Source organism: Spermophilus citellus, assembly GCF_964194105.1.
Source record: "Spermophilus citellus genome assembly, chromosome: 15".
In the NCBI taxonomy this organism is placed as follows: Eukaryota; Metazoa; Chordata; class Mammalia; order Rodentia; family Sciuridae; genus Spermophilus; species Spermophilus citellus.
Window position 1 is genome coordinate 48,301,778 of NC_138195.1, and position 22,699 is coordinate 48,324,476.

General features: G+C 38.4%; 1 protein-coding gene across 4 annotated transcripts in view; it reads left to right on the top strand.

The window, feature by feature from the left end:
* The window catches only part of KAT6B (lysine acetyltransferase 6B), a 190,195-nt gene that overhangs the window by 163,584 nt on the left and 3,912 nt on the right, over positions 1-22,699 (top strand). For all 4 annotated transcript variants that reach the window (XM_081267040.1, XM_081267039.1, XM_081267041.1 and 1 more), the window contains exons 14-17: positions 15,426-15,657; positions 16,122-16,281; positions 16,873-17,217; positions 19,349-19,640. In XM_081267040.1, the coding sequence (XP_081123166.1) occupies positions 15,426-15,657; positions 16,122-16,281; positions 16,873-17,217; positions 19,349-19,640 (1,029 nt within the window). The remainder of the gene's footprint in view (positions 1-15,425; positions 15,658-16,121; positions 16,282-16,872; positions 17,218-19,348; positions 19,641-22,699) is intronic.

The following is a 22,699-nucleotide window of genomic DNA, read 5'->3' on the forward strand; positions in this document are numbered from 1 at the left end:
ATGTTTTGGAGGAACAGTTTAGTACATTATCTCTATTCTACTTGTGCACTAAAAGCATTAACTGGTGTGATTTTTCATACCTCATTCTCCCCCCTTCTGATTCTAACAGCAGAGATCTCTTGCTTAGGTGAAACTACTACCTGCATCCCTGGGGATTCATCCTCTTCACAGCTCCTAGCTGATTTCTTGAGGAAGTGCTTCTTAAGCCTAGAAAGGCATTTTCTTCCTAGTTTCTTACTTCCTGTGTCTCTGCCTTTCTAAGTCCGTGAAGCAGACTTCAGAAAAAAAGTCCTGTGCTTCATGTCTGCCTAGAGGATATGATTCCAGGAAGCTAGGCATGGCCTCTCAAAGAGAAAAATTCCTCCCTTGTGTGTTGGCCACAGGCTTAAATGTTGTATTATATGATATCTGAATATAGGAATGTCTTTCATAGTAGTTTTGGCTGCTGGCTATTAACTTCCAGTTTTAACATTTCCAGTAGACCTTTTAAAAGAAAAAAAACTTTCGACTTTTTCAAAACAAAAGATACCTCAAAACAATTTACATAAAACAAGAGTGATTTTTAAGCAGTGATTTAGAGTGATTTCATCCTACATGGAAATTGATTCTTGGAATAAGGTTTTGATACTAACTGGCCTGCCTCCTGTGGTAAGTAGGATTTGGGTTCCATTAAGTGGTTTTATCTGACAGTTGGCAAGACCTAAGGAATCCATGAGTGTACAGGAGTCAATAGCTTTTCTCAGAGGGCAAGTTGAGGATGACATTTTTTAGAGGCACTGACCATAAAATAAAAATTAAAAAAAAAAAAAACAAACCCTAGGCTGAGCAGGTAGAAAGTCATTTAGAAAGTTGTGTAGGTTTTTTACATATGTTTTGTTCATGTCCTTCACCAGAAGGAACTTTCATGAGGCAGGGCTTAGTTCTCTACTGGATTTCCTGGAAGAGCCTGATGCTTAGTATGTTCTTATTATTTGTAGAACAAATGTTAAATGAATTAACAGGGAACAAGTTTCCTAATGTGCTTTCTCTTGTCATGTGTGATTCTCAGGAAAAATCTGTCTTACTAGAAAGTATCAGTCAGCACTAGTATACTTCCTCGTGTTGTCAGGTGTGTCTGCCCTCTTAGGAGGCCTGGAGCTTTTGTTGGGGTTCAACCTCTGTCAAGATCACTTAAAATTGCAGCAGTAAGAATATTGGTCAGAGGAAAGGGGAGCTGTGACACAAATCATATTTACACAAAGTTGGCCCGAGGCATACTTCTCTTCTTACCTTTTCCTGTCAGATAATTAATTTGTAATGCATTTATTTTAGAAGGAAAATTCCAACAGTAGTCATGAGAAATTGTAAATAAAGCTTCCTTTTTGCTCAGCTTTTCCAGCAGCCCTCCCTGGTGAACAGTCAAGCAACCATTAAGGAATAAGAAGTTGTGCATTAGAATTGGTGCTCAGGTCTTTCCTAGCCTTATTAAAGAATGGGACCTCTACCCTAGACACTTGTTGAAAGACACTGGGCCAGCAGCTGTGTCCTTTGGGTGTTTGCTGAGTTTTGGAAGACTCATTTTGACCTGTGTAATCAAGGATAATGATGACATATATTTTAATAGGATTCTAGTCTGTTAATATAATAAGGAAAATGGCTATTTTTCCTTATTTGCTCATTATAATACTTTGCACTAAAAGCCTTTGCCATTACTGTTTTATTACATTGAGCTGAAGCACGATATATTTTAATATGCTAAAGATAACATCAAGGTTGAAAATTGAGCTCTGGGTGATTTATTCAGAGGTAGACTATTACAGAATGCATTGAAATGAGTTGTGTGAGGCAGTGCAGCCAACAATTTATTTATGTATCTTTTTTTAAACTAAGCGTGTCATAAATAAGAGCAAATAAATAGTTCTTATAGAATAGTTTGTATTCATTGCTTCAATGAAAACATTGTAAATATGAAACATATGGTCTGCAGACTCTCATTTTTCCTGAAAGATACTGTTTTGCCTTATGTAGCTTTTTCAAGTTTTGTCATGCAGGTGAGTTTTTTGTTTGTTTGTTTGTTTTCTGTCTGGGTTTCTAACATTGATTGGCATTTGTGTTGAAAAGCATGTTGAAGCCCACTACGGGACAAATTTCATTCAAATAATTAGCAAATAACCTAATCTTTAGCAGTGAATGGAACCTTAGCCTCAGCATCAGGAGGACAGGACTTGTTCACTGATGAACTTGATGCCACAAGCATAGTGCATAGTACACGGTAGGTGCACATTAATGGTTTGTTAAGGGAATAAATGAATAAACGAATGCCTGATCAGTTCATCTTCTTCTTTATATCCATTTCAGCACTTATCAGGTATATTTAGCTGGCTTCTGATAGATTTCAGATCTTCTCAGTCTTTTGTTTTTTTCCCATTACCTATCCCTTTATACCTCCCTTCTGCAGACATGCTTTACAGACTATGCCAAGGATGGCCTAAGTGATGCACATATAAGAATAAATGAGGGCCTAGGGTTGTAGCTCAGTGGTGGAGTGCTTACCTAGCACATGTGAGGCACTGGGTTTGATCTTCAGCACCACAATAAAAATAAGTAAATAAAATAAAGGTATTGTGTCCACCTACAACTTAAAAAAAAAAAAAAGAATAAATGATCTAGTCCTTGCCTATAGGATAGTGGGAGTCATAAACAAAAGGGATTCATCTAATTTAACCTCTGTGATGTGAGATACACACAAGGCCCTGGTAGTCCAGGAATGAAGGAGGGTGCTTTCAATTCTTTATTCCATTTTCCTAGTTAAGATATATGTAAGGGAAGCATTTTTCATTGTTAAAACAAGATCAAGAAAGATTTTGTTCTGATTGGTTAAAATTAGGGCAATACCTTGTTTGATTTCAAGGGAACTATACCCCTTGAACGTATTTCCCAGCTTATAGTAGAGATATTGTGTTTGATGTAAAATATTCTAAGATAAATGTATGCTAACCCCTTCCATAATTTCATAATTTCAGGTGGTTGTAAGGTAATATTTTGTTTGCTTGCTTTTTTTAAAAAAAATCAATTTGTTTGGGGTAAAACAAAAGATTTCTCTTGGGCTGGAGCTGTGGCTAGGTGGTAGAGTGCTTGCCTGGCATGGGTGAGCCATTGGTTTCGATCCTCAGCACCACATAAAAATAAAATAATGGTATCATGTCCACCTACAACTAAAAAAATACATAGTAAAAAAAAAAATTCCCTTAACTTATTTAGCATTTATGTTAGAAAAATACTATATAGAAAGGTAATTTTTTTATCCTCTACAGATTTGTGATTAATATTCATGCTACCTTTTCATGTTTACAGCCTTAAAAACCTTTGTATTGTAATTATTTATATTGAGTCCTGATTTGGGTTAACACCACAGAGGAACTTTTTTCAACAAAAATGTTTTAATATTCTAAAATACATAAAAATAATTGAGTGGGTTAAAAGCGATTTTGTTATGCATGTAACTATTTGTCCATGTTGAATAAAACCTTTAGTATAATTATATGGCAGAAGGTATTGGGGGAAAAGTGTTGCTGAAATCATGAGGGAATGTGATACAGGTGGCCCTCACTCTAATTATAATTTTGAATATGACCCCAGGGTATTGAGTCACCCTTTCTTTGGGGAAGGGGTGCTGGGGATTGAAACCAGGGCTTTGTGCATGTGAGACAGGCACTCTACCAACTAAGCTATATCCCCAGCCCACCATTTTTTATTTATTTATTTTTTGTTGTTGTTGTAGATAGACATAATACCTTTATTTTATTTGTTTATTTTTATATGGTGCCGGGGATCAAACCTAGTGCCTCACGCATGCTAGGCAAGCGCTCTACCACTGAGCCACAACTCCAGCCTGTGAGTCACCATTTTAACAGAAGTAGAATAGTTGTAAAAAAGAATTTTCCATGTCACACTAGGCAGCAAAGAAGCAAAAATTGTTAGGGTCATGTCATGACTCAGGAGTCAACTTGAAGGATTCCCACTGGGCTATATATATATATATATATATCCATGTACAGTCTCCCATGGTGAATTAATCAGTCTACACATTGAACATCAACAGCTGCAAATCTTGAAAAGAGAGGGTCAACCAGAAATAAAGTATCTTCTGATCAAGGTACTGCTGACATTTTGTGGAAAATACAGAATGAAGAGGAACATTGAACTGTGTTGTGAATATGCAGTCAGCAAAATCAGTCTCTGAAAACATCAGAGGACTCCAGTTAATGAACAGTTAAATTGGAAAGAAAAGATAGGAGTGGAGGAGGGAACCCATAAATAAAAAGAAACTTAAAATACATTTGAAAAAAAAATTTAATGAATAATATGCTACCTATCTAGTATATTTTGCTGATGAAAATATTTTAAAAACACAAAGGATTACGGTAAGTGTGCAGATAGTAGTTACTTATGAGAAGGGAAGGGTGATTGTCTGGGACAAATGGAAAGTTTTCTGGGGAAGTTGGCAAAATGTTATTTCCTGATCCCAGCTAATAGTTACAAGGACAGTTGCCTGTGTTTGTCTTGTGTTGTATTCAGTATCTGTGTTTTTTGTTTTGTTTTTGTTTTTTGTTTTTGTCTTTTTGTTTGTTGTTGTTGTTGTTGTTTTGTTTTAAGTGATCCTCTTAAAATGGAGTTTGTACCCTATGGTGTCTTAGTGCTTGGGTTTTTGTAACTTGAAACTGGACAATTTTTTTTTCATTTATTGGTAGCATTATATTAGTGATGCTTTGGAGAGAGATAGGTTTTCACCTTTATTGTTTTTAGATGAAAATGTGAGCATTCAAGTATTTGGTATATCGGCACCAATACCATGTCAGTCTTTGCCTTTTTATGTGAAGGTAATGTACAGAAATTTGCTAGAATCATGTCCTCAAGTGTTGAGTCTACTCTTCTTTAATTTTTTTTCTTTTACAGGTGGAAAGAATACTTTTATTTTATTTATTTATTTGTATGTGGTGATGAGGATCAACCCCAGTACCTCACATGTGCTAAGCAAGTGCTCTACCACTGAGCCACAACCCCAGCCTCTGCTTGTACTCTTAACTTAGAGAAACATAACTGAAGAGTTGTATGTTAACAGATGAAATGGAAGATTCAGACAAGATATGGTAGTGCAGGATAGTGGTGGAATGAAGGGAAAATATCTAACTGAGGACAGAGAGACAAAGAAAGACATCACAGCATTAGAACTTTCTTTGTTTGTTTTCTGTTTTTTAAATGAAGAAAAATCCTGATAGACACTATAAGTGTGGGGAGGAAATTGCCCCCCAATCCCCGTCCTAGAATGCTGGTTCCTAGGCAGTTCTATAATTAGGAGCAGATATTTAGGCACTACCAACAATGCTTGTAAAGGAGAAAATATGTTAAAACATAGATTCTAAGAACAGGAAAGGAAAATGCTGAAATGAGGCTCTGCTGATTATTTATTTTAAAAAGCAGGGTTCCTTCTTACAGAGAAGATGTTTTTCTGTTCATAGAGTTGAAGTCTTGCCCTGTGGTTGGCCCAGTGCTGGAACTCTTCCCATGAATTTAAAGAAGTTAATAAGATTTTTCCCTACTAAAGCAGAAGCTGTGTCTGAGGACTCTGACAGCCTCCCACCCCTGCAGCTTTTCAGTTACATCCAGTTAAAAACTTGCAGAGCGTAACAAATGTTTTTAGAAAGGAAATAAAATGAATGGTGCCCGTGAATTTGCTTTAAACATTGTTTATTTTGCCAAATAATTTAGATAAATCTTTTTGAAGAGAAAATGAAATCATGATTTCATTAATAATCTAGAGCTTTTCAGAGGATTTTCTTTGAAATAACTCCCTGACAACTTTTTATAAATTAAGCATAAACTTTCTTTGACCTCATCACACGTAATTAAATAGCTGTTGAAGGGTTAAAACCAACTAAAAAGTGATTCTGTATCTCAATCTCTATTCTCCCGCAAAATTACACAGGAAGTTTGTTTCTGTACTCGAGCAGGATAATTACAAGAGACAGTTACATAATTTACAGTTTGCATCTACTCCAGTCTACTCATCCATAATCACACACTTCCACCTAGTTGTATGTATCCCCATGAGTGATTATCAGTGTTGTCCTTTGATTTGTAAATGATGATTGCAGTGTGATTGATTGCTTGCTATGCAGCATATTGAATTGATTTTATAAAAAAAAAAAAGAACTTTAGCTATTAGCATGTCTATTTGAGTTCCTGTTATTTACGTAGTTTGTGGTTCTTGTGTTCGGTAGTTGCATGCTAGTTAACAAATTAAACTCCCAGACCTTTTGCCTCATTAAATATGGAAAATGTCTCTCTACAATCTAATTAGAACATTGCCTAGCATATAGTAGATGCTCAACTGCTGAACCCACTACGAAGTCATTCCAAACCTTTGAAAATTAAAGGGAGATTCTTTAATAGTGACGACACACTATAAAGGCTCACAGGGATAATATTGGGATAGTATGTCTGATGCTATGCTAATACTAATTATTATTATTATTATTATTATTATTATTATTATTATTATTACTGAAGCCTTAACTCTAGTCGTTGCTAGTATTATAAAATGGATATAAACAGAATAGAAAATAGCAGATCATTCAAGAGGCTTACAGAAGTATACTGTCTGCAAACTGAGGAGGAGTAATGTCTTTTAATACTTTCAGTGATGATATTGCATGTTTTTGCTTTTCTAGCAAGCTAACACCTATCATAGTCAATTTGGACCTGTGTTCCTCTGATTAGATTAAGGGTTAACTGACTAATTGACACAAATCCACTGAGAAACCAGTTGGTAACTTCACTGAATGTCCCATCCCACTCCAGCTCCCATTCCCAGCATGTGTTTGTGCTGTAGGGCTCGGAAATGGGCTCAGCAGCAGCCCTGTGGGGACACAAGACATTTATTGCCAGAGGCCTTGAGTCATGTTTGAAAGCATTTGGGAGATAAATAAAAAAAATAAGCAGAAGGAGTAGTAGACCAGTGGAGTAGGATTGTTTGTCTAGATAACCTGAGGACAATTTAGAGATGTTTCTCAGCCTTACATTTTCAACAGTAGTTGCTTAGTAAGATCAGGGCTGTATTTTGATTTTAGAAAGTTGTTTCAAAGACTGACAACTCCCTTTTGAAATGTACCTTGTTTCAAAACAAAGAAAAATTTTAAAGAGATTTGTATATCCACTTTTTTCTTTCTTCCATCTCGCTGTATGTTTGTGTTTCCTGTGTGAAAAAGCTCGTCTTCCAAAATTGGAATTACAACATGCTTTGTCCTATTTTTGAAAATTACAGCTGGTAAACACACACACACACACAGTATATTAAGGGACTTGTGGGAAAATTACTCTTCCAGCCATCCTGTCTTCCAGGGCCTGGCTCTGAAATCAGTGACAGCATCCTCAATGGTATAAATGTACCCCTGTCCCCAACAACCCTAGTCTTTTGGTAGGATTAGACCCAGACAACTAGATAGTAAAATGAACTATCTCAGTTGCTCTGCAGAACCCCAGACCTATAAAAATGTACAAAAGAAGCTCCAGCTTTGCTTTTAGAAATTTGCTAAAGGATAAATCCAGTTGCGGAGTTTAGCTATAGGAAATGGTCTTACAGGTGAAGTGCTGTAAGTATACGTAATCTTTTGCTTAGAACAGATACTTTATTCACAAAGTGTGTATGAATTTAATGATGAGTTTGAAATCCACTAACTTTTCAATGGTAATTGCTTGTTATCAGATTTTGTAAATTAACGTGAAACTTTTATCCATATTTCAGTAGGGTTGTAAAGTCAAGGGGCAGCTTTTTTAAGATGCTTTTTTTTTTTACAGGTATGAAGTAAAGAATCAGATTATTTTCTGAAGTAGTTTTTCAGGTGGAATCTCTAACGTGGACTTATGCCTGTCTGTAAGAGAAGAAAAAATTTTTAATTGCCAAATTACTTCTAATTTCTGTTGCATTGAAAATGATGGTACTGGTGCTTCACCATCGCCTCATGGAAATGCCTCTGAATCACAAATCAGAGCTTTATTAGATTTATGATAGGGAATTGGCTTCATAAGCAATTTAGTTACATCCCAAATATATTTAAGTAAACATTTTTTACAAACTGCCTGCTTTCCCAGTGATTTTAGTTTGGACATGAGTGGTATTGACAAGAGTGTAGCATCTCTTGTTCCATCACCATTTTGTCCTGTGTTGTGGATATCTCAATTTTCCTAACAAGGAAATTGGTGGAACAGATCTGTTTCATAATTGATCATCTTCTTTAAAAAATAAATTATTTTAATAGACTAGACCAGGCAGGGCCTTGCCTGTGATGACATACTATACATAAACACCTGCATCTCAGCTGAAGGTTTTGCTGAATGAAACTATGAAACGTATTACAGAGCTGTCTTTATTGATGATCACCCTTCTCCCATTACTCAACTCCAAGTCTCCATTTCCCCAAGCTTCATCTTCTGCTTTGGTCTCTCATTAGACACCACTGCTGTCATCACGCCCCTTTGGGATGACAGAAATGGAGAAGGATTGGTGCTCTACCCACTTTAATATTCTGGCCTTTAAGTATACTCCCCAATGTCCTTTCTTTAAAGTAACTCATAATGTATCTGAAACCCAACTGGCCTGATATAGGCAAGAGTTTGAGGTTCAGCGTGACACACATCTCTAGTTTTTTTAAAGCCCCCAAGTGATTCTATTGAGAACCATGGGTTAAACTAGAGGATTAAAATAGAAGGAATGAAGGGACACATTCCCACTGAATTATATTATCAGTTATAAAAATACCATTGACTCATCTTTGGCATGTGGCTGTGTTGCAGGGTTTTGTCTCTGGTCCTCAGCCTGCTCCCACGTGGCAGGTGTTACCCTGGCTACCCAACTCAGGAGCATATTTGTGGATGTTCAACCCCTCAACATACAGGCACCACAGAGGGAAGGGAGTCCCCTTTCCTGCCGCCTGATGCCCTGTTTTCTATCTGAACATTTACCTTTTCCCTCTGTGACTGACATGCAGATTGACCACCCTGTCTCTTCAAGGGAGTCTACAGCTACCCACAGAACTGTGGAAACCATCTGGTATACCCTAGCATAGTCTATAAGCTCAGCACACACATGCATCACATGCCCCTACCACACACTTCCCTCTGAGAGGAGTTAAAGAAATGCCATCCCTCCCTGGAGTGGGCTTGGAGGGATGGGGCAGGCGGAGTAAGAAAGACCTGCAGCCCCCTCCACATAATTGAAGCGAAACTCAACATTACAGTGGTCAGTGCACTCAGTGTGAGGGAACATGAGGGGTCTTTGAGAAGAGACATCTTAGAGAGAGAGAGGCTTAGAGAAGAAGCCAGGGATGTGACCCAGGGTGGATAGCTGTCCTTCCCTGAAGATCCTCTGACTCCCTGCATTTCACTGGCTTATGCCATTTTCCTAGGGTCACACTTGAGTCTTTTAGAATAGTGGGGCCTTTGTTACATATGTCTTGGCCTATCTCTGGGTTCTGCAGAAACCCTAAGCAGTCATTATTATTGTAATCTGAAGGGATTGCTATTTCCTAAGGATAGTCCTGGAAATCAAGGACTTAAAAGCTAACTTGCCTAAGCTAATTCCTTGAGAATATTCCTAAAGCAGGGTTTTTTTTTTTTTCATGGCCTCTTCCTTCCATTAATTTAATTTATATTTGGTTGGTTAACTGGAAATGGGGAAGAAGAGAAAGGCATGGTAGAGGAACTTCTGACCAAGGGAGTGGGATGGGTTTCAGATAACCTCATGTAAAAGTAGGACAAGGAGGGTAACTCCTCTCAATCTGACTGTATAAAGCAATTTGCCTCCTTTCTTCCATCCAAATTTTCTTTCTTTCCCCTACATTAAGGATATTTGGTTGCCCAGGTGATCACCTTGAGATTTCATTCATTGAATTTGCTAAATACTAATAAAAGCCAATGCTAATACAGGGCTACTGTAATAGGCCAAACACTGTTTAACTTATTTCATTCTTACAACTGTAAGAAATAAGTGTGATTATTATCTGCACATTACAGAGGAGGATCCTGACCACCACGGAGAGACTCAATAAATTACCCAAAGTCACATGGCTGGTGCATGGAGGGCCCTGGATTCCATTCAGGTCTCAAACCAGACATTGAAGAGGTTTTAAAAAATGTAAATCATTGCCTGTCTTGTCACTATTTTCCTTAACAAGTATTTGTCATTTCTCAGTAAAATCAGTAGTTATAGCCAGTATAAACAAAGGTTCTTCAGAATCATAAAGAACTTTAAAATGTGATGTGGTCCTAGATCAAGATTTCCAAGAACCAATTGGTTCTTGTCCTAGAACCCTTGCTGTTCAAGTATGGCTCGTGATATGGGAACTTGTTGGAATTACATACGTACTTTTGGGACATTCCCCAAAACCTACTGAATCAGGATTCATGTGTTAGCAAGAATGATTTGTTTGCACAATGTAGGTTAGAAGCACAAGCATAGTACATAGGATGGGCAATTTAGCCACTCAATGGCCTCTACTAACTTTCAGTCTGTTGTTGGAGAGTCTATTCTCCGGTTCTCTACCAGCTTGGAGCCAGGTGAGATCTTACCCACTTGTGAATCTTCAGTCTCCCCATCTAGTCTAAAAATTAATAGTTCTAGAAGATTTCAGGTGATGCTAATGCTGTGGGTCTGAAAGAACACACTTTGGGATCTTGAGAAGCAGTATTTATTCAGGTTGTTACATAATTATACTAGGCCCATTGGATTATAGGAAAGATGTCTTAAACTTCCAGTTTTAAAACCAATAACTTAAATTAAAAAATACTTTTTTCAAAATGTCCATTTTTACCAGGGAGGCATCTGTATGTATCCTCTAATAAATAGAAAGCATAAGATTTTAGACAGGTCAAAGATCATTTAGAGCACGCTCTTCTCTTAAAACACTGAGAGCTAGGGCTCAGCTTCATTCTGCACTAATTGCAAAATCACCACAAAATTTAAACAAGGAGACATAGATAGCCTGTCAAGAATTTGAACTGCTAAAATGCCATTCATTCATCCACTTGGTCACAGTGCTGCTCACCCCTGGAAACCAGTAACAGATGAGCATAGACCAGCGAATCGCCATCTCTCCAAGCATAAACTACATGGTTAGAGTCATCAGATTTCCTCTGCTCAAGAGTTACCATAAATCCTTGGTCTGGTGTCTCAGTGCTGTCTACTGATAGGGCCTTTCACCAGGGTATGCTGAGCTAAACAGGTGTCTGATGAAAGGTGTGTAATCCTCAAAGATTATCTTCTCCTAAAAGCAGCTGGCGACCCTGAACTCACATAATCCAGACAGATGGGAGTTGGGAGTGAGTAGCTTGCCAAAGTTTACACTTTGGGGTTTAAGGAAGTTCATATGGCTTGGTTTCAGGTAGTAGAAGATGGAGGCATGCAAGGATGAAGGATGGCCACCATTGTAAGGTGTACCCTTCTCCATATCCACAGTCTTGTGTAAGAACAGTGTTCTATTTTTGGTCCACTCTACAATCTTGACTATCATTCTTTTAAAAGCAAGGAATTTTCATATAAATGAGGATTAACTTTTCAGTTATTATGCTGGGAGTTAAGTTAATTTGAGGATTTGGGCCTTCAAAAACAAATCTTGACCTTGACTGTATTGTTTCTTTCTTATCATAATCTACCTGGCTACATGAAAGCAACTCTCTGCCACTTTAAAAAAAAAATTTTTTTTTCATCTCTCTCTCTCTCTCTCTCTCTCCCCCCCCCCACCCAGGAAGTTAACCATTTCAAACCCAGGGGATCAGGGCTGGTAACATGAGAATTGGCAAGTAGGTCAGCCTCAACAGAAGTGAGGTACACCTGGGTCCCATGCAGTATAGCTTAAAATGCTTCCTCCTTGTAGAGATCACATTGTTCTTCTGTCTCTTCAAACAGACACCTTGATAATTTTTTTTTTTTAATTAAGTGTGTGGTTCTGAAACCAACACTCAGACCTCACTTTCCCCTGGTTAAGTAGTTCCTGTGAAGCAAATAAGGAAGCCAGCTTCAAAATAGTTGATGTAGGTGAGGGGTTTATGGGCCACTCGGTTTTCAATTACAAGCTCCTACTCACGAGTAAGTGCTGTTCTCCAGCACCCCTGGCTCACAGGCGAGTTCAAGGGAATAATTTCACCAGCGATTAATTATACTGCAGCTACTGGGATTTGTCCTCTACATATCACTTTGTTTTCCATCTGAATTAGCTAGGTTTCCCCAGGAGTAGCTGAGGCTTTCTGATTGAAAGTATCCTGAGTTAAGGAGAGGTGTTAGCGCGCCATGGGAATCTATTCACCAGGGGTGTATTGTACTTGTTTCAGATGCTTCAGGATAATACACCGGCTTCCAAGATAAGTGCTTTTTATTTCCCTGCATCTTAGATCAATTATTTGGAATCTTTTTGGTAAGTTAAATTTAAGAGCTGTAACTTAAACCACCACACCTCTATAATTACTCAATAAGTAAAATGTTCTTACCAAAAATTATTCTGTCAATAGGCTATATCATAATTTTTCTTTGAAGAGCCTAGAAAAAGTAGGAAGAAACAAAATTATTTAAAATCCCATGTTATGAATGTCAGTAGTAAAGTGCCAGCAGCTGCAGCCTCTGTAAAGGCAGGTGCCTGCTGCAGGTAACATTTGGATTCTAACTTCCATCAATCTAGTGCACAACAGAGTAGATCCAACACCCTTTTCTTCTATACTATGTAGATTAACAAATTACAAGTGATTTCCCTTAACTAGTAAGGAATAAGGAATATATCTGTGGTCATTTTGATTGTTCTGGTGGAATTTATTTAAACCCAAAGCTTCCTCCTTCAGGAGGAGACTTTGACTTCAAGATGACTCTTTTCAGAAGTGTCCTTTCTTCCCACCAGTTTTGAATTCCTTGATGGTCTCTCGAATCCAAGAGGAGCCTTCAGACAGTCCTTGTGTAGTCTACAGTGTTGGTGCACATCATTCCTGAAAACCCGCCTGATGTGTTCTGATTTTTGGAGTTTGGGTTTCCAGTTGTTTTTCTCGGGCACCTAGGAAAGTGTCCCCTTGGCATGTGTTGGTAGTTTCCCCACTTCATCCCTATCCTTGCTTGCAAACTAGGAGGGTGTTTGCTGGGAAAGACCAATGGACTCAGTGTGCTGGTCACCTGGACTCCCGTGGCAGTGTCAGCCACAGGCTACAGTTGTTGTCTAAAGAATGTCTCAGGAGACAGCCATTTAATGTGCTAGAACCAGCAGGTGCTGAAAGGTTTGTACCTAAATGTTCCCTAAGACCCCAGTTGCCTGTCAGCTTCAGTGGTCTCACCCATTTAGCCCAGGCCCTGATAAGGTATATCTGTTCAACCTTCAGGTGAAAAACGGGAACGTCTAGGTAAAATGGGGGGTGGGGGCTTAGAGTAAGGACGGTGGGAAGGGTAGACAAAACAAAGAACACAGGCTTCCTGGGTAAGGTAGCCCTTTGTAACGGGGAGTGTAAGATAGGGAAGGCTCAGGACCACCTTCTGAATCTCTTGGTTGTACAGATATCCATCCTTCTGCCAAGCTTAAAGGGAGGCTTTCTGTGGAGTTCAGATAAGAACCCGTGAGGGCCTAAGGACTTCCATAGCCACTGCAGGGGACTTTTAATTGTGGGGTCTCATGGACGGACAGCAAGCAGTTCCTTATCCATGGTTCTATGGTTCCCCCCTACCACCACCACCAGGAGTAAAGAGCTGGGACTTCCAGCTGACTGAGTACATTTCTCAGCATGGGCCAAGCACTTAGGAGGCAGGTGACGGATGTGCCAATTATCTGTGTTCTGAGATTTGGGCTCCCTTAGTACTCTGACCACAGAGAAAGTGCTCTTTCCTGTGTTGATAGGGCATGATATGGGCTGGCTTCGGCACAGCAGCCATTGATGTTAGCATTCCTGACACTGCTGTTGAAAGCCTCAGTCTGGAGCCGGGTGACGTCGACAGTGGTTTGACTGTGAAATGTTGTGGTGCTTGTTTGCATTCAATAAAATACTTTACTCTTAAACATGAATTAAAGAGACAAATAAGTCAAAAGACTTCAGAAAAACCTAATGTTGAATTTATGACTGTTCTTTTTAATGGCATTCAGATTAAAGCTATCAAGATGCAAAATGCTGTGATTATACCCCTATGGGGTCCAGGTTGAATTTCTTGTTCTATATTTCTGCATTATTTACAGTGATTTTTGAGAGGCAGCAATATGCATCAGAGCCATTGATTTCTCCTTGTAACAAAAAACTAAAATTGAGAAAATTCTTGAGAATGCAGCCATTTTGAAAATGTAGATAAAGAAGAAAAAATGCTGACGATTTGGGTGGTTTACAGAGCAGCATGATTTTGTAATTGCTGCCACCTACTGTATGTGGTTGATGTTTGTTTAAATTTAGGAAGTTCATGAAGGTGAGGCTGTTGAAATAGATAATTAGAGCAAGGTAGACATCATTAGTTTACCGCATTTCTTCTCCATTCCATAAGTGGCTCTTAATTACCACGACAGCCGCCAGCTTTCATTCATTACCTTCAAGTGGATTTAAAGTTTTTCTCATTTCAAAGTTGCTTTGCCAAGGAACCTTCACAGTAAAGCTGTAGAATGCCTTCAAAAGCTTAACAGGCTCAGGGATTTTCAGAGTATGAGTGAAATAGTTCAAGGAGTTATTTTTGTTTGTTTTTCTTTGTGTGTGTGTGTGTTTGTGTGTGTTTTTTTAATTTGTTAGGACAACATTCTGAGTTTGGATTACAAATTAATTTCCATGAAAGAGGTGAAAATAGAGCTAGTGGAGCCAGTGTCAGTTGCAGGGTTGACTTGAAAGGCGTTCTTTTATTAGTCCTAAAAGAGAGCTTCAGATCACCCGGCTAGTTAAACGCTAGTTAAACGTAACAGGCAATATAGACTCTAAGTCAACGGAGGCCCTTCTTGTTTATTAAGACCCAGCTGTCAAAGGGTCGTTACGTCCTTCCTGTGGAAAACAACTTGCCCATTAATGTTTGGGGTGGTCCCTCAACAGGATTTCTGAGTAAGCGCCTGACATTGAGTTTTGAAGGAATTTAAAGGTTGCAGGAGACTTAGATGTTGAAACTTACCAGAAGTAATGTCTTCAGTCCTAACTTTCAGTCTTTGTTAAATATGTCACGATGTGTTTGGAATGCTACTGCTGGCTGCATGAATTGACTTATGGTGCCACTACATAAGATTCAGAAGCATAAACTTCCTAGGGATCAGATCACTGTAACTGGGAAGAGGCTGCACATATAAAAAGATGAACTTCACTGATGTGATGTTTTTACCTTGTTGCTACTTGTATTATTTCTGGTGGCTCCTGTTCCTAGCTCTGGAAACACCACAGTGAGTGGCCCTTTGCTTTTTTTGCCCTAGGCTATTTGCTTTCTAGAAGAGAAGGCCAAGCAGGGTCTCCTGAAAAACCACTCTCTGATCTGGGCCGACTCTCCTACCTGGCCTATTGGAAGAGCGTCATCTTAGAATACCTCTACCACCACCATGAGAGGCACATCAGCATCAAGGCGATTAGCAGAGCCACGGGCATGTGCCCACATGACATCGCCACCACTCTGCAGCACCTCCACATGATTGACAAGAGAGATGGCAGGTCAGTCCCCAGGCCCTGGACATTACACTATCTCTCAAACACCTCATACTGGAGAGGTTCCCTAGCACATGTATTCCAGTTAAAAATCAGAGGTTCTGGGGCTAGAGTTGTAGCTCAGTGGTTGAGTGCTTGCCTCACGCGCATGAGGCACTGGGTTCGATTCTCAGCACCACATAAAAAATAAATAAATTAATTAAACAAAGATATCGTGTGTCCAACTAAAAAATGTAAAAAAAAAAAAAAATCAGTGGTTCCTTAGTGATATTATCAGAAGTTTTTTCATAAAGAAATCATGAAATGATCTTTTTGCTGTTTGTATTTCAATTTATTCTACCCTTTCATTGATGTGTTTTCTTATTTTTTTCCCCTAACCCACACAGTGTTAGCATTAGTATATCAGTGTGTGAAGATGAAGTGAAATTTTAGTTTTTGATTGTGATTTGTTCTGCCTTATCACATTATAGATTTGTCATCATTAGAAGGGAAAAGTTGATATTGGGCCACATGGAAAAGCTGAAAACCTGTTCCCGAACCAATGAACTTGATCCAGAGAGTCTGAGGTGGACCCCAATTTTAATTTCTAATGCTGCAGTTTCGGAAGAAGAGCGAGAAGCCGAAAAAGAGGTAATGATTGACTTCATCATCCTAAGTTGTGTAACTTCAATCTTAGAGCTCTCTTAAACCAAGAAAATTATTAACATCATTGTCAAAGGCTTGGAAATATAGAGAGCTTGTGAAATGATATGGCACTAATTTATCCTAACTGAGGTTGCATGGTAAGACATGATAATTTTATTGAATTGAGTATGAAAAATGAAACATTTATCATTGATCACAAAGCAGCATTTTTCACTACTGACAGCATGTAATCAGATCAGATTTGGTGCTGAGCTCCAAGGCTGCAATGCCAATCGATTCTTTGTGTTTATGAACTTGCTTAAAGTGCTCCATGCCAGTGAGCATGTAATGTAGTGATAAAGGACTCAAATCAATTCGCTGCATCATTAATACTGCTAAATATCCCATGAAACCCAATCTTCTTTGATTTGTTATCCTAACTGATGCTAAGGGTCCTGAGATGATGCAGCTGGAATTTGCTTGGCTGGCTAACTGTCCTGATCAGAACCCACTTAGAGACCCTTTGCCATTGATCCTTAGAGGCTCTGGCTACATAACTTCCCTCTCACCAGCCGCCATTTTTACTCTTCCCTTTAGGCTGAGCGGCTAATGGAACAAGCTAGCTGCTGGGAAAAGGAGGAGCAAGAAATCCTGTCATCTAGAGCTAACAGTAGGCAATCACCTGCAAAAGTACAATCAAAAAATAAATATTTGCATTCCCCGGAGAGCCGGCCAGTGGCAGGCGAACGAGGGCAATTGATGGAGCTATCTAAAGAGAGCAGTGAGGAGGAGGAGGAGGAGGAGGAGGAAGAGGAGGAGGAAGAGGAAGAAGAGGAAGAAGATGAGGAGGAAGAGGAGGAAGATGAGGAAGAGGAAGAAGAAAATATTCAAAGCTCTCCCCCACGATTGACTAAACCACAGTCAGTTGCCATAAAGAGAAAGGTATGTGCTATTTAGATTTCAGTCTGAGCAGCTTTCAGTCAAATCTTCTTTGTCATTGCCAACAATATGTATTTGTTTCACTCTCTACTTTAGATGTAGTTTCAGTGTACCAGTCTCACTGATTGGATATCATAATCAATTATCTTACAGTCATGATTGTGTCTACTGGTGCTAAGGCCAGGGACAGGCCAGCTTCCTAGTCTAGTAGTCACTGCCACCTGCTGGTCTGCAAGAGTAGAATCCAGTTATGAGAAAGAAAAGGGGCCCCAGAGAGCACTTCAACCACCTTTCAAAGCCTAAGGAGTCCAAGAGCTCATTCAAAGCCCAGTGCTCTTGCTGCTGCTTCTCTCTTGTTCTCAGCATAGAATTGTTAGAAGGTATTTGGGGCCCTTTGGGCTGATGTTTTGCATCTGTGGTCTATGGCACATTAATGAAATTCCTCATATCTTAGTAGCCTGGTGGTTTTTCTAAATTATACCATCTCATCTCCAGTAGTATAGAAAGTAAACAATTGATTTTTTAGGTAATTGCTTTCCCAGATCTGATATCTTTGTAAGCAGTATCTGTCTGGTTTTGTTAGTAAAGCCAAAACAAATAGAGATAACAAAAGATACAAGGTAAGTCTCTGCTCCAAGGCCACTGCTATGTAGTGTCTGTCAGGCAGCTTGCCACTCTAACTCCCAGATCAGTGCTTTCTTCTAACCCTGGCAACTAGTGGGAGGGTAGCTGTGGAGAGGTGGTAATAAGGAACATCCATGAAGTAGACTTCAAGCTTCTGAATAATGTTTTAATTTCTTAAAGGAGAATGCATTCATTCTCATTATGTATATAACAAGAGAAACTTGTCCTAAAAATATCACAACCCAGAATCATCCAAGGCATGACGTGGACTACCATATAAATGGACTCAACCTTAAGGAAATCAGTTATTTTATATTTTCTACACTTCTGTTTGGGAAAATTCAAGTGGTTTGGGAGGGCAGGCAGACGGGAGGGTGATTAATAACCACAAATGTTAAATTACAGAATATGATTAACAGGCCTATGTGTGTTTGTCAAGAACATTCAAAGCATTAAAAATGTAAGACAATAATTTTTGGATACAATTTACCTGAAGGTTGGCTTTTTCATTTTTTTTTTTTTTTAAACTGGGGACTGAACCCAGGTCCTTGCCCATGATAGGCAAGAGCTCTACCATTGAGCTATACTCCCAGATCTAGAGGTTGGCTTTTAACCAGATTTGTTGAACCTTTCTTTGCAGTTTATTTCCAACAATTTGGGGACTCATTATTGACAGATTACATTTTAACAGCAAATCTACTTGTTATTCCTTTATTTAAATTTTGTATTATTAAATACTTTTTCACTTTGGAAAACATTTTTATTACGATTTTGGAGTCATTTGTGCCAAACTATAGTACAAATAGAAGAAATATTTTTATGTCTTACATGGAGAATAGAAATCTGTCTTTTTTAGCTGCCTTTCATATTAAAATATTTAGCAGAATTATCAATTGTTTAGCAGCTACCAGTACACAACTTTATGGGCTTTTTAAGCAGGAGAATAATACTTTCTTGGAGTACCCTTTTCTTCCTCCCTTTTCATAGTTCTTGAAGTCCTATGAAATGGGACAAGTAAGCCAGTGTTGTACACCATCATGTTTTCCCTGGTATTTTGCATGTAGTAGTTGTCCCTTGAACATTTACCAAGTATTAAATGAGTGACTCAGTGGCTAGTTAATTATTGCAACATTAAAGAAACATTGGGGTTCATGGTGCCCTAAAAAAGATCTATGATGTTTAGGATATTGAAGCCAACAAGTACCACTTGGAAAAAACATGCTAGAATAACAAAGCTTAGCTTTTAAAATATACAGTCAAGCTGCTAGGATGTGCCCTCTTGAAGCATCTGCTTGAGTAAACAACTGTTTTATTTGGAAAACACTTGCCTCTGTAGTTGTAGCCCGAGAGGGATGTTAAACATCAAATGGAAGGTTAAGTACAAAGGCATTTACAGAAGTCTTTACGTGCAAGATTCTCAGGCGCATTTTCAATACATGTTTGCTGCATATCGACACAACCATTTAATTTCTCATGAGCTCTTATGTATTATGTTTGGAATTAATTTCAGAGGCCTTTTGTACTAAAGAAGAAAAGGGGTCGTAAACGCAGGAGGATCAACAGCAGTGTAACAACCGAGACCATTTCTGAGACGACAGAAGTACTGAATGAGCCCTTTGACAACTCAGATGAAGAGAGGCCAATGCCGCAGCTGGAGCCTACCTGTGAGATCGAAGTGGAAGAAGATGGCAGGAAGCCAGTTCTGAGAAAAGCATTCCAACATCAGCCTGGGAAGAAAAGACAAACAGAGGAAGAGGAAGGAAAAGACAATCATTGCTTTAAGAATGCTGACCCATGTAGAAGTAAGTAGCGGGTTATAAAAACCTTACCCTACGACTGTTAGTCTGACTTGCTCCTGGAGTAATACTAAAGGCATCTGGGAGGTCATATCATCACACCTGAAATAAGTGCTCATCTGTCCTTTCTCCCTGCAGTGGGATTTTATGTTAACAACTACTAAGACCAGAATGTTCCTGTGGGTGGGTTTGTCTTTCCAGAAACTGGCTTAGCTTCAAAAAATTTGAAGTCTGTCAATAAGAAACACACTGCATTTCCTTGATTCTAACAGGTACTTTTCTTCATTTAATGTTGTAGAAATCAGGGTATATATTATCATCAGTGTGGGAATTGAATGAGAATAATTCCTTTCCTAGAAAACAGTTATTAGTAAACTAGAGGTACATCTTACTCATCAGTAGTATCTGAGGATATTATGATCAAGAATCATATGAACTTATCCACACCATCAATATTAGCTTTGATAATATTGGATAATATAGAAATCAGGAAATAGTTTTTCCTCTGAAGTTGACATGGATATCCTTTCCTCATCCTCTAAAAAACTTACCAAACTACCATTGAATTGTCTTTGTGCTGTTTAAAAGCACTCAGTTTGGGCACTTGTACTCCCAGCTGAATCATGAGGCTTTATAAGGATCATTTCTCTTCAGCTGAAATGACTCCATCTAAAATTTGTTCCAGTCTGGGAACAAACCATCTCATTTGCCTGGGAACCACAGGTTGCACTCTAGCATTTGAAAAGTTAGTTTTAAGAACCCAAGTTAGCACCTTCTTGACTTCCTTACTTCAACAGGAACACTATAATTGGCATACAATATTTGCTGAGAGAAAGACATCTTAACCCTGGGTATAGAGAGACCAAGCCCTTTACTTTTGTTTCTTTAAACAAATGAACACATAAACAGCATCAGACTGCAGACTGAGAGCTCCTTTGTGTGTGTGGAGATTGAGATTTACTTCCACTTCCTAGCTATCTTCTCAGGAGTCAGTAGGTGAATTATCATTGCCTTTCTTCTCCACTTTGTGCTACTGACTTTTAGGAATCCTTTGTGGCTATATTATACCTTTCTGGATCTTGTTCCCTCTGAAAATTCATCTTCTGATTTAGGGAGGTATTCCTACAAAAGCTAGTAGGACTGCCAGGTGTGTGGCACATACCTATAATCTCAGCAACTTGAGACTAAAGCAGGAGGATAGCAGGTTGAGGCCAATCTCAGCAATTTAACAAGGCCCTCAGCAACTTAGGGAAACCCTGTTGCAAAATGGAAAATAAAAAGGACTGGGGATGTAGCTCAGTGATAAAGCTCTCCTGGGTTAAATCCCCAGTAACTCCCCCCACTGCCCCCCACCAAAAAAAAAAATTACTGGTAGGATCAGTAGCATGTAGAGTAAGAATGTGGATTCTGTGGTCATTGGTATGGCCATATTGCCATTATGAATATAAAGAAAATTATCTGAACATCTCAACTTGACAACTCAGGCCCAGTACTTGGCACTTCCAGCCAAGATCATTCTACATCTAATATGTTTTTTTCAATTAGTTAATTTCAACATAACATGCTGGCAGGTAAGTTTATATGCAGTCCTTTTATTATGTAAACGAGCTAAAGCTGACCCTGCCTGGCACTGACTGGATTAGAAATCACTCCATTCTGGCACGAAGGATCTCTCTTCCTCAGTTGTTAGATCTTATTTTTGTTCTCCAAAATAGTGTTTGATGCTTTTGTTTTTTGTTATTGTTATTGTTAATTTTTTTGTTTTGTTTTTGCCAGGGGTTGGGAGCAGAGGAGTACTGAGGATTGAACTCAGGGATGCTCTGTCACTGAGCTACCTTCCCAGCTCTTCCTTTTTTTATTTTTTGAGACAAGGTCTTGCTGTGTTGCCAATGCTGTCCTCAAACTTTTTATCCTCCTGCCTCAGCCTCCTAAATGGCTGGAGAGTGAGCCACTGTATCTAGCCAAAAAGAGAATTTCTAGTAAGACTATTGCTCTTTATAGAGCTTTCCCTTTAAATTGGCCATTTACTTTAGGGGATTAGTGTGGTCTTCAATCTTCTAAAGAAGTTAAGACGTGGGTATTTTATATGTTTATTTATTATTTTGTGTGTGTGTAAATATATTTTCATGTATTTATTTGTTTGCGCATATTTATATAAACATATTTATTTATAATCATGTGCATATGGACACAGAAAAATAAGGTTACCTGAACTAAAATGAACTTTGCAATCACAGTGTGTTTCTAATTGTTTTTGTATTTCAAATCTTCCAGTTGAGACATAAACTGATCCCAAATATAATGTGGACAGAGAGATGAAAAGAATACCTGTATTTTCAGTATTCAGTAATTGCATGGTAATTGTATTGTAGGTTGTTATATCATGCAAAAATGATGATCCTAAGCCACGCATGGTGACACATGTCTATAATCCCAGCTACTTGGGAAGCAGAGGCCAGAGGATCACAAGTTCCAGGGCAGCCTGGACAACTTAGTGAGACCTTGTCTCAAAATACAACTTTAAAAAGGCTATGGATTTAGCTCAAAGCATGTGTAAAAAGCCTCTGGGTTCAATTCCTTGTACTGTCAAAGGGAAAAAGAAAAAAAGATAATCCTAAAAATGATGATTCACAGATACATTTGTGTTTTGTGTATCTAGTTATTTATTCATTTGTTTCAGAGGTACACAGTTTATTTTTATGCCAGAGAAAACATTCAAAGAAAATTAAATAATGTCATCTTGAGATCATTTAAATCGAGTAAATACCCACAAAAGTTGATTTCCTCAGGATAGATATAGGAATTATTCTTCTAGTTATTTTTCTAGTGTAGTGATGATTTGCATATAAGCTAGCATTAATTCCATTCCCCTGTATTTCTTACTTTCTAAATGTTCAAGTTCATTTCATTTTCTTTTTTTTTAATGTTGTAGAACTCAGGGCTTTCACATCATAGAATGTCTTGTTTGTTAAACTCGGATGTTTTCCCAGGCCTAAGTTATTTATTTGATTTATGCAACAATATTATTCTACATTAGTCTTGATTATCTTGACCATCAGCTTTTA